The sequence below is a fragment of the Wasmannia auropunctata genome, unplaced genomic scaffold (genome assembly GCF_000956235.1).
Source record: "Wasmannia auropunctata unplaced genomic scaffold, wasmannia.A_1.0 LD333617.1, whole genome shotgun sequence".
Taxonomy (NCBI): domain Eukaryota; kingdom Metazoa; phylum Arthropoda; class Insecta; order Hymenoptera; family Formicidae; genus Wasmannia; species Wasmannia auropunctata.
The window spans coordinates 24,274-41,076 of record NW_012029273.1 but is presented as its reverse complement, the minus strand read 5'-3'; the positions used below and the strand labels follow the sequence as shown (position 1 = coordinate 41,076).

At 47.3% G+C, this 16,803-nt stretch overlaps 3 protein-coding genes across 11 annotated transcripts; 1 reads left to right on the top strand and 2 right to left on the bottom strand.

Annotated features, from left to right (window-relative positions):
* Positions 1-148: 148 nt before the first annotated feature.
* On the top strand, positions 149-15,825 carry LOC105459802 (nuclear protein localization protein 4 homolog). Its single transcript, XM_011706093.1, has 13 exons — positions 149-233; positions 830-910; positions 999-1,203; positions 1,465-1,609; positions 1,687-1,824; positions 1,923-2,226; positions 2,328-2,465; positions 2,569-2,716; positions 2,971-3,131; positions 14,077-14,228; positions 14,313-14,451; positions 14,684-14,994; positions 15,404-15,825. Exons 1-13 carry the CDS (start codon positions 222-224, stop codon positions 15,450-15,452), a joined length of 1,983 nt encoding a protein of 660 aa, XP_011704395.1. The 5' UTR covers positions 149-221; the 3' UTR covers positions 15,453-15,825.
* LOC105459801 lies at positions 3,647-13,932 on the bottom strand. 9 transcript variants are annotated; one of them, XM_011706089.1, is made up of 5 exons: positions 13,561-13,579; positions 9,394-9,449; positions 8,645-8,959; positions 7,767-7,916; positions 3,647-7,681 (listed from the first exon to the last, which is right to left on the bottom strand). In XM_011706089.1, the coding sequence occupies exons 2-5, from the start codon at positions 9,406-9,408 to the stop codon at positions 6,317-6,319; spliced, it is 1,845 nt and encodes a 614-aa protein (XP_011704391.1). In that variant the 5' UTR covers positions 9,409-9,449; positions 13,561-13,579; the 3' UTR covers positions 3,647-6,316. The 9 variants fall into 9 exon arrangements, with proteins under 9 accessions (XP_011704391.1, XP_011704386.1, XP_011704387.1 ...); XM_011706084.1 differs by lacking the exon at positions 13,561-13,579 and adding an exon at positions 12,684-13,408; XM_011706085.1 differs by lacking the exon at positions 13,561-13,579 and adding an exon at positions 13,165-13,408.
* Positions 15,772-16,708, bottom strand: LOC105459803 (EKC/KEOPS complex subunit Tprkb-like). The gene has a single exon (XM_011706094.1). It carries the CDS (start codon positions 16,421-16,423, stop codon positions 15,881-15,883), a length of 543 nt encoding a protein of 180 aa, XP_011704396.1. The 5' UTR covers positions 16,424-16,708; the 3' UTR covers positions 15,772-15,880.
* Between the last annotated feature and the right edge of the window lie 95 nt (positions 16,709-16,803).

Genomic DNA, 16,803 nt, shown 5'->3' with positions numbered 1-16,803 from the left:
GCTCGTCGACCGCGAGAAGGTGGGAAGGAGAGCGCGCGAAGAAGACGGAGAAAGAGGGAGTGCGCGGAGGTTAGGTTTGAGCCCCACCGACGTTGACTCGACAGTTTTCACGTCGCGCGGAGCGTCGTCGCGACGCTAGGGACTTTGGCGCCGCCGCACACTCGCGCGGTCGTATACAACAGAGCGGGCTGAACAGCTGATGCACCACCGACACCGGCGAGATGTCAAATATCGTAAGTGCACGCGCGGCGGCCGAAACGCGGCTCCGGCCGGGGCACGCGGGGACTGCCGTACGGACGCGAGAGCGGAAACCGCATTTCCCTTCCCTTCCCCGCCCCAGCTCGCTTTGTTGTCGCAACGTGGCCGCGAGAAGAAAATTCCCAGACGATAGACGCGGGGGCCCCCGTCCTGGGAGCTCCCTCGTGTCGGAGGCCACCTTTGGCTTTACCTGGCCTCCTTCGTTCACCTCCCCCGATTAATTTCCGACGATCGCGAGCGAACGAAGCGACGCTCGATCTTTCTGCTCTCGCGTGACTTGACAATTTCGCTGAATGTAATTATGTAACTTGCAGCAAAATCAAGAAGCTGCAAATCTCCCTAATGCTAATTAATTATTATTGCAACACGTCTGATGTAGAAATTTGTACAGAAACGACTAGATTATTTTTTCTGTCGCTTGATTTCCCAACAATTTATTTATATACAAATAGTGTACAAAGTTAGCATGTAGTTTTGTTACGAAGAATTTTATCATGTACACAATGCTCAGAAACTTTTGTCGAATAAATGTGAATTTGTTTTATTACATGTCGCGTTTATTTACTTCCAGATCCTACGTGTGCAGTCTCCAGAGGGTACAAAACGTATAGAAGTGCTACCTTCTGATACAATTTCTCGACTTTACGAGAAGGTACAGACCGTGAGAGATGTTTTTTTAATACAAATATACATTGTGAAACAACATTGGTGAAATTTATCTCGGATTATCTCTTGCCTAGGTCTACGAAGCCTTCGATTTAAATAGTTTTGGATTTAATCTCTGTAAGCAACGAAGCCAGAAGGAGCCACTGACGTCTACCCGAAGTAGAACAGTGTCAGGGATCGGTCTTTCTCATGGAGATATACTTTACCTTGTGCCAGCCAATGGCACCCAACTCTGGAGTGCTCCGTCAACCAGTAGTGCCTCCAATAACACTTCTGCAGGTACTTATTCGTTCGCATTACCACAGCGTGACGTAACTGCAACACATAGAACATAGGAATAATACTTAAAGTGATGGAATTAACATAAAGAGTGCTGTTACAAAATATTAAAGAAATATTTTAAATATGATAACGTGATTATTCATATTAAGTTGGCAAGCACATTTGTAAGAAACATTTATATTTAATTTAAAAAATTATGAGACTTCCATTCAGACATTTGACTTTTGTATTGACATTGCTTGATATATTTAAATGCAGAATCAGGCCCAGTGGACACTGCAAACGGAATTACAAATCGTTCATCCGGTCCTCCGCGATCTCTGCCGAATGTAGTCGAGAATGACATCGACGAGCAATTGTGGAAGCTGGATGGCAAGATCCAGCGCAAACGCGACGAGAAACTGTAAGTAATGTAAAATGATTCGGAGACAGGAATCAAGATAGGAGAGGAAAATTTAAATTACATTTGTCATCTTACAGTTGTCGGCACGGAGCGAGAGGATGCTGCGTTCATTGTTCACCTCTTGAACCTTTCGACGAGATTTATCTGAAGGAACAAAATATCAAACATCTGTCTTTTCATTCGTATCTCAGGAAGCTCACTGCCGGAGTTGATAGGTAACGTACATTTGAAATGTGTCGTGAAATAATTGTAAACAATTACAAGAATATTCGATTGTATCTCGTATATATATATATATATATTTTTGTCGCAGGGGCAAGTTTATACAATTAGACGACATAAGCTGCCGTATAAAGACTGGCTGCAAGGACCATCCGCCGTGGCCGCGAGGGATTTGCAGCAAGTGCCAACCGAACTCAATCACTCTGAACCGCCAGACTTATCGGCATGTGGACAACGTCATGTTCGAAAATGCTAGTTTAGTAGAACGTTTTCTTAATTACTGGCGCAGCACTGGGCACCAACGCATCGGCTATCTGTACGGAAGATACGAAGTGCATTCGGATGTTCCGCTAGGAATAAGAGCAGTCGTTGCGGCCATATACGAACCACCGCAGGTACATAGCGCTCGTACACAATTCTTCGACAAATCTATAAACATACACCTTTTTGGTTAACGAGTTTTAACGTTCGCGTTTTTTTTTTCTTTTTTGGTCAGGAAAGTACAAAAGACACGATAAGACTTCTGCCGGACGAGAGGGAAGCGTTAGTCGAGGAGTTAGGCCGGACACTTAATCTGAGGAGAGTCGGATGGATATTCACTGACCTCATAGCCGACGATATCAAGAAGGGAACGGTAATTTGATACAACTTTTATTCCTCGTGTAATGCATTTTTTTTTTTAATATACCGAACTCGTACGTGCGGCGATTAACTTCGTCAGTTTTTATTCGATTCAGGTCAAACATGTCCGCAATATAGAAAGTCATTTCCTATCCGCTCAAGAGTGCATTATGGCTGGGTACTTTCAAAACCGGTACCCAAACCCCTGCCGCTTCTCGCCTAATGGTTATTTCGGCTCGAAATTCGTAACCGTTTGCGTCACAGGTAAAGTCAATCTTACTTTATAATACATGTATCCATTTTTTCTTGTTTCGTAGATATTAGGTTGATTAAAAAAGTTTGTTTCTCGTGTCGTATCAGGGCATCAGCCGCATAGGAAAAGACGAACGAATTTTTTGATCAACCTAATAATATACAATAGCACATTTCCTTCGAATATTACGAAATCTCTGCTACAAACGCCATGCAAAACTAGTTATCAGATGTATATATATATTTCTTTCCTCGGAATATTACAGGTGACGATAAAAATCAAGTGCACATGGAGGGCTATCAGGTATCCAATCAATGCATGGCGTTGGTACGAGATGGCTGTTTGGTTCCTACAAAAGACGCACCGGAATTGGGCTATGTGATCGAGTCGACCGATAAGCAATACGTTCCGGATGTCTTCTATAAGGTAAGTTCAAACATATCGATTTTATTTTCTATTCGATTACGCTTTCATGAACCACTTTGATCTAATAATACATGTATATCGAACGAGTGCCTTCGAATTTTTCACATATGTCTATCGCAGCTTAATATTTATTGGAATTTACGCAAGTTTTGTTTCGCACAACTTAAGATATATAGATATATAGGATACGAACAAATTATAATACATGAAAGGAGAAGAAGTTTATATATATAACTCAAAATCGATCGATTAAAAGTACATTTAAGTTGAGGCAATGAACGTTCACTTCGTACATGTATAATGAAATAATAAAATTCGTTTAAACGATGGCTCCTACGGTGTGATTACCGCGAACCCGAAAAAAAAAATCACGATCTTTACGCTTTCAATGATCACCGCAACTCGAGGAGCAGGGAATAAGAGAGAGAGAGAGAGAACGCGAGCGGAAGAAAAAGGAGAGATATGGAGAGAAATAATGGCGAGGTAGAAAGGCGAGGAAAGAACTTGTCCAAGTGTTTACAGCCACTCAATCGTTTAATCGCACGCGAGGGGCCAGGTAAATCGGTCGGTCGTTAGAATCGATATTACAAGCTATGCGTTGTTACCTCATCACGTTCATAAAAATATACGTAGTTTATATATTTGTATATATATAATATATTGTATATACGCGCGCGCATAGGTATCTGTATCTGTGTGTATGTACTTCGTGTAAATGTACGTGTGTACAGGTGGGCCTGATCTTCACTCGCTTCGGTAATGTCTTCTATTCTTCACGATTGCGTCTCTACGATTACGTACTAAAAGTTACAAGTTTTTGTCGGAATCTTCACCGAAACGAGAGAATTCGTTTTACACATCCATTCGTTCGAACACACAATCATCTAACCTCCCCCCCCAACCCCCTTATGGTCGTCGTGTATACAATATTGTACATGTACAAATCGATAGCAAAAATACTTTCCGGCGTGGGAAATATTGTGAACTCTGCGCTTTAGATTGAACGAGCTTTTCTATCTGTGAATCTGGTTGGATTCTCTCTCTCTCTAGATCTTAGCAAATCAACTGCTGGTCTTGCTTCTCTAGAGAAGAGAGAGAAGCTCGATGCAAACGGTTCGCAGCTTCACTTACACTCGACTCGGACAGCATTTCCGCTCTTGATCCGTACAGGAGCGAGTTTATTTATTCCTAAAGACGACATGCGACGTGACGCGTTTCGCATCGCGTCAGTCATCGCGACGTCGATCGACGCGAGAGAGACGCGTTCTTCTTTCTTTTTTTTTTTTTTAATCAGCTAATCAACAAGTGTTAAAACTTTCAAGTTCAACATCGAATGAGGCTTTTCTTCAAGAAGGCATATATCCGCGACGACGCGAGGGCGATGCAATTTCTGCTAAATCACGCGTGAGTGTGCCTTGCCTTGTACGCGCGTGGAAATATACGCACGCACGTGTGCTCGCGAGAGAGGGAGAGATACGCGTCCGCTCCCGCGCACGCGCGCGCGCGTGTGTGACATTGTATGTAACGATAATAACGCATCAGGGACTTCATTACGAGGATTCAGACACGAGTAGTTATAACGCAGTTACATTATATCGTAATATTTTTCGATATACAGCATCGAGGAATGATTCGTTTAATAATATGTATATATATATACGTTATATATATCCGCACATTTCTTTTTTTTTTTTATTCTTTCGTTCGTTTCCCGATTAGACGACACGAGGCTTACGGTCTACATAGTAGTATTTAGGCCTTGCATACATTTGCGACGTATTGAGATCTAATCTTAAATACAGATATAACCCACGACGGTTCGCTAGTTCGCAAAGAACGAAAAGGGAAACGGGCTCGAGCCGCAAGTATCCGATCAGCGGTATCGCAAGATTCTTCTTCGCAAAACGCGCGCGCGCGATGAATGATCTCTTTTCCTCTTCCCTTTTAGCTCTTTTTTTTTCTTCCTCGCACCCCCGAAACGGAACGACACGCCGATTGCCGTGTCCGTGACGAACCATAAACTTCGCCCTCCTACGTGATTAACTATACCGATATCTCTTCTTCCTCTCACGGCTAAAGATATCTAAACGAGAGACCATGCGCGTACATTGGAATCGCGCGAATCACGACTTTTAGCAGCAAGTCGCGAAAAAGTCGCAAAAAAGAAAAAATAAAATAAAATAAAAGAACAAGAATCGAAAGAGCCGCATGTTTACTCGCGCGCAGATCTGTCTCTTTCGTTTCTTTCGTAAATATGTGTCTCCCGTATACATGACACATGATTCGGTTTCTCCTCCGACAGTTCGGACGTTACTACATTTAAATTCCCAGATTTATTCTACGCGTGCTTTTTTTTCTCACCCCTTTTATTCGCTATCTACGACCTAAAACATTAGCTACGCTCGCAGCTGGCCGGAGAACCGTCTGCCGCGATTCGCGCGGTATTATTTTTCTCCATTATATCACGTTCAAACGCGCGCGACACGCGCTTCTATGAACTACAAACGTCGTAGAAGAGTTAATTCCCGATAATAGCCAAAATAAATGTCAGACCTCTCTCTCCCTAAAAAATAAAAAAAAAAAACAAATACGTCGTATCAGCTAGAGAAGTCGTATCGATATCACGGTCGATCTCTGAGGTACGTATGTGTGTATGTGTGTGTATGTATATCGATCATCGTCGTTTATTGTTAGCAGAATCTCGTATTGATTCCCAGTCAATAGCAAAATATGGATTTTTATCTCTTTTTCTTTTTCTCGCACACGCCCGTCTTTAAAAATAGATTCGACATCTTTAGACTATTGTTAATAGTTAATTAAGTTGCATGACTCGTACGGAGCGTTCGAGGATTTCGCGGAGCTAATAAACGTGTCGCGACGGTGTCCCCGAGCGGATATACGTGCGGCAGATATAATAATAACAATAATCGTCTCCCGTCGTCGGACAATTATATATACGGTGTAACGTGATTTTCTTTTTGCACATTTCTTCTTTACGTATAGGTTTCTATCGCGGCCGCGTACGCGCGAGTCGGGGATACCGTGGCGACTTTTTCCTTCCGGTCATCTAGAGCACAGGAAAACGTGTTGTATACGGCGTTATATCATATATACGGAGTATATACTCATCTCTCGGAGATCTACCCCGCGTTGCAACAAACCGCGCGACAGCGACAGCATAAACGTTACAATTTACCGCATTTCGTGATTAGAATATTCTTGGTAGGCTTGCCGGTCTGGTCGCCGAACGTAGATATCTTCTCCACCAGCTCCAATCCCTCGACCACGTGGCCGAAGATGCCGGTGAAGCCGCGCATCTCCTGCAGTATTATGCGAAATTGCGAGCCGACCATGCCGAGGTTATCGTGCCGCTTCTGCGTCCGCCTCATACCCACCGCGCCCCTGACTGCCGGGAACTTGGTGTCGTCCGGCATAAAGAAGCCGTCCTCGAATATACTGCGCCCACCGCGGCCGTTGTTAAGCTCGAAGTCGCCCGTGATCACGGACTCGCCCTCCCAGCACTGGAATATCGTGCAGCCCTTGTAGCCGAATCCGACCTCCCCCGTCGACAGCAGGCTGAAGTTCTTCACCATCTTCGGCGCCGCGTCCGGTCGTACCTCGATCACGATGCGCCCGTGCGGCGAACCGTTCACCTCGATGTTGAAGTAGTACATGGGATACGGATTCGCAGGGCCTCGCGTCAACGGCGCGGTTATCGCGTTGGACGGCGGCTGCGGGGACGAGTGGACGGTCACTAGACTGCCGCCGCCGGCGCCGGTGCCGACCGCGTCGGACATGAACGTCGACTGCTGTTGCGGGTGCAGCATGGCATTGGGCGGTGCAGTCGGTACGGGTTTGACGGACGGTGAACCGGGTGGAATGAGGAGCTGCTGGGGAGCCTGGTTGGGTCCCGGTCCCGGTGGCGGCATCGGTGGGCCCTGGTGAACGTGAACGGATGGTGCCTGCTGCGGCGGCGGTGGCATCATACTTGAATGGTGGTACTCCATCGAGCCGTTCTGCATGTGCTGCTGCTTGCAGACAACGTGACGCGTGTACAGCTGCGACATGCAGTAATTCGCGAGGAACAAGATCGGATTGTGTGAGGCCGCGATATGATTCGGCAAGCGACCGCCGTTGTTCTGAGCGACGATCGGATCTGCCGTATGAATGTCCGCCAATGCCTGTTTCAGCAGGGCGAAGTCGAAAATCACTCCGGAATTGCCGATGAGATTGTCCAGCTGGCATTGTAGCAACATCTCCTGATACCTGGACTGCAACTTTTGTTTCTCGAGGATTATCTGCGAGTGTAAACCGTACACATCGCTCGGAGTTGTTTCACTCATCTGCAGGCTGGCCCTCGTCTTGACGGAGGCCTCGCGCGCCTCCGATATCTCGGGAAAGTGATGGTATCCGTTCGCAAGATCCGTCTCCACGTGTGTCTTCAACGTCACGCACGCTTCCAGCACCTTTATCAGAAAGTCGCGTTGCTGCTGGGCCAGTTTTTGAATCTCCAACGACAGTTTATTCACGGTGATTAACTCCAGTTGAATCTGCGAACGCGCGTTTCCTCGTCATTAGCTTCACTGGCTGGTTTTATCACGGAATCAGTAAAATCACGAATGGTTAGAAACTTACTTCGGACATGAGCTGTTCTTTGGCATCGGTTTGTGATTTGATCTGGTGACCTGGATGATCCTGCGGGCTCGCGCACGCTCTACAAAGCGCCATGCAACATGTCGCACACCACAATGCCAGCGGCATTCCGTGTGTATGACAGTTCTCGCTCTGCGAAAATATTTAAGCGTTATCGATCCACGACGAGAAAACCGTCCACGTGTATACACGATAAACACGAAGGTTCACGACCTGCCGCAAAGGAAGTGTCGCAAAAAGTAGAATATGAAATTATCGTATTTCTCGTAGGGATATCTCGAGATTTTTTTTTTTTAAGAGGCAAGACATGCGAAATCGTCGCAAATTCGGAAACAGTCCGTTCGCACTTGGGGGAGGAAAAAAAAGAGAGTGACGACACGTTCTTACAACATCATCCTATTATTGCCGGGACCGTTCCTTCTCGGTATGGCTTCGCTCGGTATGGCGCGTCCTGCGTCTCGCGTTACCCCGGTTACCCTGTCCCTCTCGACAAAAGCTCGCCGTTTACCATGCACGATGTACATCGCGTGAATGATCTTTCATCGTACAAATCCGAGACGCGACTTGCAATTTCTCCGTTTTATATTTTCAAAATCAAATACATATACCGACGTCCAATGTACTTCCCGTATCGTTTCCGAATAGATACAAGATCGCAACAGGTTACGCTACTCTCTTACGATCGGATCATCTTTTCTAGATTGTATACATTTGAAACGAAGACTTTCCGCATTTTCGTCCCCTCTCGACATATTGTCGTCGAATATTTCAAGCAACGTGAAAAATATTGGGAGCCGGTAGATTTCAAGGAAAAAGATTTCGCTCGAAAAAAAAACCGTCCGAACACAATCGGCGATTACCTTTCTCTCCTTCTCAGGTTTGCCAGACGTATTGTTTGTCGTGATCTTGAGACGCGGAAGATTGTTGGCCAGGGCAAGTAGAGCAGAGTGAGTTGGTAGAGCGTCCGCGCCCTGATTACCCAGGTCCGTCGTCTTCCAGCAGTGTGCGCACTTCAAATCGCGTCCCTGCAGCAGATTGCTCTCGATGCACCGTAGGCAAAAGTAGTGCTTGCAGCTAAGATACTTGGGGCACTGCTCTACGTCATTGTACTTCTGCTTGCAGCAACCGCAAAGCGTCAGCTCCTCCAAATCCGTTAGCACGCTCGGATCCAGCATCTGGAAGCGTAACACCCACGTACACACGTGCGTGCGTATTTCCTCCTCGTGTCTCGCAATTCCGTCGCAAACGTATGTATACGCGCGCGGAAAACACACGGTGCATATATACATACACACACGTACACACATAAACAGACATACGTAAAGCCCTTTTTTTTTCGTCTTCCTAGGTCACGCGAAGAAACATATTAGAATCTAAAAAACGGGATAAAATTTTTACTGTGTCAAATCGCGAAAATCCGATCGTTGATCGGTATTCGAAAGTAAGTTAGAAAAATCCATGATAAGAAACGTGCCGCGACTCGAACCATTCCCATAGCCGTCGTCGTCGTCGTCGTTGTCGTATGAGAATTTCGTTCAACTGTTATTCGCTTCCGGCAGGTATCCATCGTTTCCCATTCACATCTCAGTTTACTTCGGAAGAGATTTACCTGTTTGAGCAACATCGCGCCACGAATTGCGAAGCGTAGCGTCAGTTATGTGCCCCCTGAAACAGATCGCGACGTCGTTTAATCGCGCCGATTGTGGCCTCGCCTCCAGAAAGAAGGATATCGCGAAACTTTTTCACAGATATGCGCACTTCTCGAATGAATCGTAAGAATAAAAAAAAAATAAAAACAAAAAACACGTGGGAAATCGCGCCACGTCCTCTTACAATGAGGAGCTGCCTTTGGTGCCAACCAACGAGCTTCACGCGTGTCACGCAGGCACTGTCGATTCACGCGGGAAAGGTATCTCGCGCGAAGAGACTTGTAAAAGGTCACGCCGTCAAGCGCGTATGTAAACAAAACATTCGGTTCGTTCTCTCTATCTCTCTTTCTCTTTTCCACGCTGCGCACCGTTCTCTCTCTTTTGCTCCGCTCTGTATTCTACCTCACATTATCGCTTTTCTCGCGCGCGGAATCCCTCTCCTAAAGCTACTACGATCACTACGTGATCTCCACGCGCCGACTCGACCGGTAGACTCGTCTGTCGTTTCGTCGTGATTCCGTCGCGACGCCGTGGACTTTCCCGGTTTCAAGAACGCGCGGCGCGAAACTGCCGCCGCCGCCGTCGTCGTCGTCGTGTCGGCCTATATTCCTTGACCTATATAGCACCTCGTGCGTCATCGAGTCATCGACGTTTTCCCCGTTAACGAATATGTCTCTCTCTCTCCCCCCCTCTTTCGTATGCGCGCGGGCACGGACGACGACGTCGTCGTCTCGCGCGGTATTGTTTACGTCCTTACGTCGACGGCTGGTCCACTCGTTTTCTCGCCTTGTGGCTTCAATTGCGCGAGATTCAGAGAAATCGATACGCCACCGCGCCGTCGTTGTCGTCGTCGCACACGTGACAACGACGGGTAAACACACTCGCCGCGCGCGAGTTCGATTCCCACGTCCGGGAGAGTTACTTGTAAAGGCGGGAAAGTGCGACCGACGACTTGAACTCGCCCGCGCGGTACCGCTCGCCCTTAACCCTACCCCCGTACCGCCCCCGCGCCGTCGCGATCACCTTGACCGTGCGCACCCGGACAATTTTCGATAAGTGCCGTATACTGTAAAATTACACGCAACACGTGACAAGCACACCGCGGGAAACGATCATGGGATCACTTCTCGAGACACCGTCGCGTCCTAGAAGATATAACTGACGGCTGCGACACTTTAGCTCGACGTCCAATCTTGATCTTTATGTTAAACGAGACATCTTAATTTTCATAACCGTCAACGTTCGCTTCGTTTTACACGGACAAGAATCTAAAAAAGGAGAATGATTTATTAATTATTTAATTATTTTAAGTAGTGCTTGTTGCAGGGTGATCATTGAAAACGTCGAATTTAAAATTAGACTTGGACATACTTTTTCTTTACGTTTAATTATCATTCCGTTTTCGCTGTTTTTACCTTGATAAAAAAGGGGAGCGTAATCAAACAGACCTCCGTATAGATCCTGCGCTGGTCTTTAAACGCGGGTCCGAGACAGTGAGTTACGACTTTCGTTGGAAATTCGACGATAACAAACGCTAATTAAATCACTTCCGTCGAAACGCTTTAACTTGAGAATATTAACCTTTGGACGGAACCACTCGATGCATCGGATTTGAGTCCGTATCTCTCCAATCGATCGCCCGTTCGACTTTACTCCGATTTTTTCACTCTGTAATTATCTTGAGAGATATTTACGAAGGGCATATCGAATCACTCTTCTCATAATGAAATTTTCTAACGGGGAGGGCTATTTCGTAATGCCGGTCTTCCATAAAAATTTTCGTAACGAGCCTCGATTCGGAACGCGGTATTCACAGCGCATCCCCGAGTGCGTTGTGCAAACACGCGCGGATGTGTAAATAAGAGACTTGTTCTTCGAGGAGCAACAATCCGCGATACCGCTCTCCGTAGCGTGGAAGAGCAGCGTCCAGAATTACGTTCTCCGAGAGGAGGATTCGCGCAGGGATTCCTTATTTACAACATACCCTCGCGCACTTCGGACAATCGCGAGCACCGCGTATAACGAACGATGCCGCTGACGGAGACGACGACGACGACTGTCGGACGCGCGCACGTTCCACGTTCCGCGGACGATCCGGTCCGCGCGTGCGGGCGAAACTCTCGAGGAAAAAAAAAAGGGGGTTCGCGTTATCCGGCGCGGTATCGGCGCGATAGATAAGTCATTATGCAACGACAGAAGGCCTTCGAGAGAGAGGAGCCGCTTGGCGAGTTTGTTCGCTCGCGCGCGCGTCACCGCGCGCGTGAAACAGAGAGAGAGAGAGAGAGAGAACGACACTTGGGCGCGCATGCGCTGGAAATCCCGCCAAAACCATCGGTCGCGGGGAGATCTCGCGGAGCACGGGACTCGCCATTCTTCGAGCGCGACGTCGCGCCTCTCGCGCGCGCGAAACGCAGGGGACGGGGAGGAGGGGAAGGGAGGGCGAGGGAGAGGAGGAAGAGACGGGCGCGCGGAGGTAGGAACGTGGTGACCGGGAGGAGGGGGAGGGTAACGAGTCCTCGGAACGGAGGCGCCGGAGAACGGGTGGACGGGGTGGAGGAGGAAGGACTTATCGAGTGTCTGTTCGCGGAGCACTTCCTCACGACTTGGCGCACTTGCACGTCGCGTCGTTAATCGCGTCGTCGACGAGACACCGCGAGGAGGCGGCCGCCGCCACCGCCGCCGTTGCCTTGCCACCGACAGCGGCAGCAGCGGCGATCGGTAAACGAGAGGTGCCTTCACGTCACCAGAACTCGGCGGATTGTCACCGGGTTTACCTCTGCCCAGCCGCCGGACTCTACCGACTCGCGACTCTCGCGGCGAGCCACGAACACGCGGATCGAAAACCGCTCACGGACTACTACTGCGTGTCAGACAGATTCCGCGCGCGGGAATGTTGTGCGCGCGCTCTGTGCTCGCTCTCTTCCCCCCTGTCTCCGGGTGTGTGCGCGCGCGCATGCTACGGGGTATATATATATAGCTGTACACACAGAACATACACACACATACTTTCTCTCTCGCACGCGCACGTATATATGCTCCGGTACGCCGTCTCTGTCGGTCTCTCCATCAAGTTTTTCGCATACGTACAGCCGCTCGACATATACAGACAGACAGACAGACACACGCACGCACGCACGCACGCACACGCATACATAGCCAGACGCTCCGATTTTCTCCCGCTCGCTATCTCTCCCCTCTACCCCGCCGCCGTCGGTCTCTACACCAGCAGATTCTACAAATGCTTCCGTACCGTGTATACGTCTCGCGTGAACGTCTCCCTGCCGCGCTATGGAGGATGACCGTTGGCACTCGTCGTCACTCGCGGCGCGTGCCGCGGCGATGCTCACTGTGCGACGACGTACGCTCGACCGTGCGTTTCGGCAACTTTGATTTACATCGGGCCTGACGTCGCGCCGCGCGCGGTTTCGCTCGCACCGAACAACAACCACCACCACCACTACTACCACTACAAGAAGAACAACCACTACCACCAACACCGTCGCCGCCGCCGCCGCCGCCGCCGCTGTGCCCGCTGTCGTTGTCGTCTTCGTTATCGTTGTCGTTCTCGTCGCCGTCGCCGCTATTGTCTTCGTCGTCGCGAGATCTTTTCGCTGAATCGTTTATGCGGGTTCCCTATTTTATTTCTCTCTTTACTATAATCCGTATACGTGTATTCCCTCTCTCTCTTTTTTCCCTATGTATGTCGTGTATGTATGTATATATATATATACTTTTTTTGTACTTTTCGCGTTACGTGTATTATACGTGTTTATCGAACGTCGTGAGTGTTACTGTGGAGATAACATAACGACGGCGCGCCGGTTAACGCGGCGTGGCTACGGGCCTCTGCTCGTACGAACGTTCTGCCACATCATGATGTTTAGTTCACTAAACTAACCACTAGCATGGCGACCGACCGACCGACCAACCGACCGACCGACACACACCGCGGCGCGCGCTCGTCGTCGCTTACGCGCTTCTCGCCGCCGTCCGTCCCTCCGCCCCCCTCCTTTTTTACCTCCCCGCCGCGCTTCGACTCGGTTGCCTTCGTCTCGTTTCGCCACTGTTCGTTCCCTTCCCCTCCCACCGTCCCGGCCCTTATGCATATGCTTCTGTCGCTAACTAACCTCCCTTCTTCGCCGCCATCGCCGCGCCGCCGCGTCCATTTCGGCTTTGTCCGCTCGTCTCGTCGTGTGCGTGGCAAATGGCCACGCGACACTGCGTCGCCAATCACGTGCGCGCGCGCTCTCGCTCGCGCTCGCGCCGCGTCGTGGAGGATTGTGAATTCACCTTTAATGGCGGGAACACAAGCCGCGAGAAATGTAGTACACGGGGAGAGGAATGATAAGCGAGGTTATTACGCGCGATGATCCACAAGCAGTCTTCTTAGATGGCCCAATTTAATGATCCAATCTTCAGGAAGACAGATAATTGAAAGCACTGAATTATAAAATATGAGGCGTATAGTTAATAAAGAGCACGTCGAAAGAAAGGGGATTATTAGGTAGCGTATTGTATTCCTAATAAAACGCAATATGTATCTAGAGATCAAAAACGTGCAATTTTCTGCGTGATTCTATCCATTGAAATAGATGTTGAATTTCCATTCTTATAATGTAAACATATGCTTTTTTTTTCTTTAGGAAAAAGATACGTATGGAAATGAGGTAACGAGATTGGCGAGACCTTTGCCGGTAGAATATTTATTGGTAGACGTACCTGCGTCCACACCACTTACTCCACAGTTCACCTTTTTCACGGATGACAACATTACTCCATTTCCAGTTGAGAACAGGTACTTGCAGAGACAAATATGCAGACGTATACATATATAACATCAGATTTATTAGAATTACTCATTTTTATATCTCTATTTCAGGCAAGTCGATGGACAAGTTCAAGAATTCAATTCATTGTGCACCTACATGCAACAATTTAACAGCGATCAATTTATGGAGGCGACTTCTGATTTTCACTTGCTTCTCTTTATCGCCACTATGGATATGTATCCAATGAAGGTACAGTTTTCTCTTCAGTTTAAAAGTTGCAATGTCATTTTTATCATTCGCCAGTTACACCAGTTATTTCATCATATTTGTGACAGTAGAATATATTTTCCATTCATAATTTTCTTGTGTTATATGTGGGACTAGGAATTGAACTCGAGTCTCTCGTTTAACAAACAACTACTCTACCACCGAGCTATTCAACGAGGGCCAACGACTATTGATAAATATTTTGTTTTCACAGGACCACATGTTGCCGCTGCTCGAAGCCATTCGCAACAAGGACAAGCAGAAGGCGTTGGAGTGGGCCCAATCTGAGCATTGGGCGACGGTGGAGCAGCTCATATCCGTGACCTCCACGTCGTCGCGTCCACCGCAAACCTCGTCCTTTGGCAACAGCTCAAGAACACTGCCCGCCGCGACCGCGGAGGGCAGTGGCGTTGGTACCGAGCCGATCGCGAATCCGCCACCCGACCAAGCTCTCTGGACCTGTTCTCATTGCACTTTTCTGAATGCCGCGGACTTAGCAGTTTGCGAGATGTGCAACCTGCCAAGGTACTCGTAATAAACTGTCAAAAGCACTAACGAGGAAATTCAGTGTGCGTTTTAAAGGGGGTGCTGTCTTTGAATCTACTACTTCGCTTCCGCAGGATCTGTGACGCGTAACGTGTCCTCGCGGATATAACGATTGTTTTCTACGCATCTTTGGCCTTATTTATGAGTGAATAAAAAAAAAACAGGAAGAAAAGAACACCACAAAAAGTACTTTTCCGACTGACATATTCCTCTCCTACCAGGCTTTTCCCCGTAACACGTTTTTTTTTTATCTACAGCCCAGATTTGCAACAGTTCGATTTAGACGGCCTAGATATTAATCCTAGCAGAATGTCTTGTGAAGTTTTCACTTACAAATTGTTTTTAACGGATCGAAGATATTTACTATGAATTTTTTATATGTTTGCAGAGAAGATGTTGAGGAATATGACGAGGAGATGATGATGGATTTGTTTTGATAACAGAACCATGAGTTCAAGAGTTCAATCGAACCTAATGATGCTACAATGTTAGAAATTTGCGTCGATATTTTGACATTAGACAATTTGATCGTGATTGGATCCTGATGGGTGATCGTACAGATTTTATCTCATATATCTCTTATTTTTTCACAAATAATTTAATTATTATTTCTTGAGTACGGAAGATATACGTAACGTTTTGTGAGAAAATTTGCAAAGATACGGTTGCAAATGCATTATAAAGATATATAATTGATTGATAAAAAAAAAAAAGAATTAGAAGCACATGTAGGCTGTTCAAAATATTATACATGTCCACTGTTTACTTAAAGTATATTTCAAATAAAGTTTCTCTTATCGTTGATAGTAATTAACATGTACATGGACATTTTGCTGTCTCTGATGTCCTCCGTTCTCTTCGATCCTTACTTTGGTAATATGAATTCCTTGCAACTGATCCTCGAGACGACAGCGTCAGCGAGACTGGAAACACGCAGTTCGTCCTCGTCGATCTTGTAAGTCTTTTTTACTAGATTCACATCTGTAAACTCCGGTAACCTCGAAATGGGCATCCTCTCCCCCTTGACACTTCCCAAGACCTCATCCAGCATGGCTTGCCTCTCGCCAAGTTTGTGCATCAGTATCACCAGGATGTTCCTATCGCTGTCACTAATACCAAACTCGGACAAGGAGCGGGATATGTTCTTCGACATGGACAGGTAAAATAAGATCTCCGTATACACGGTCCTCGTGATCAGTCGATTTCGCGTAGCGTTGAGGGCGGCTTTATTGGCAGCCACCACCGCCTGAAGAGCATCGGTTATCAGCGAGGCTTTCACCACGCAACAGCGGAGCTCCCCGGCGACGAGTTTCTCGCGTATTTCGGAGGTATTTTCGACATTGGCGAATAAACACAACGTGTAATAGAACTCGGTCTCCTCGTCCAGCTCTGCGCTGTGATCATCCATAATAATTGATACAGACAATTGTCGATAATTAGAAGTGAGACAGTGTATCAGCTGACTCCGGTCGCTCGGATAATTAATCTCGTTCGGGTTTCTGCTAGAAAATGTGGCGATATTCGTATGTATGTACTTATGTATGTACACTCGCGCGTCGCGTCTCAGTGACAGCTGACAGCAGCTGACAAGCTACATATAAAAAGACCCGTATAATTCGAAATAAACAATATCGCTGATTCTACGAGAACGTGGCTGTTTTACACGCTCGAGGAATGACTTTCCGTACGCTAACGCCATCTCATAACATCGCAGCTGGAGCGGGAAGTACTAAGCAAAAAGTAAATGTTTTTATTCGTATGGTAAAAGAATAAGAGACGCATATGGTA

Coding starts and splice junctions, on each gene's coding strand:
- LOC105459802 (XM_011706093.1), top strand. Junction 14,229..14,312: donor CCATTTCCAGTTGAGAACAG/GTACTTGCAGAG, acceptor TCTCTATTTCAG/GCAAGTCGATGGACAAGTTC. Junction 14,995..15,403: donor GAGATGTGCAACCTGCCAAG/GTACTCGTAATA, acceptor ATATGTTTGCAG/AGAAGATGTTGAGGAATATG.
- LOC105459801 (XM_011706083.1), bottom strand. CDS start 13,599: ATGGACGCGGCGGCGCGGCGATGGCGGCGAAGAAGGGAG. Junction 8,960..13,560: donor GATGGCGGCGAAGAAGGGAG/GTTAGTTAGCGA, acceptor TTACGCTTCCAG/ATGCTGGATCCGAGCGTGCT. Junction 7,917..8,644: donor AACCTGAGAAGGAGAGAAAG/GTAATCGCCGAT, acceptor ATATTTTCGCAG/AGCGAGAACTGTCATACACA.
- LOC105459803 (XM_011706094.1), bottom strand. CDS start 16,423: ATGGATGATCACAGCGCAGAGCTGGACGAGGAGACCGAGTTCTATTAC.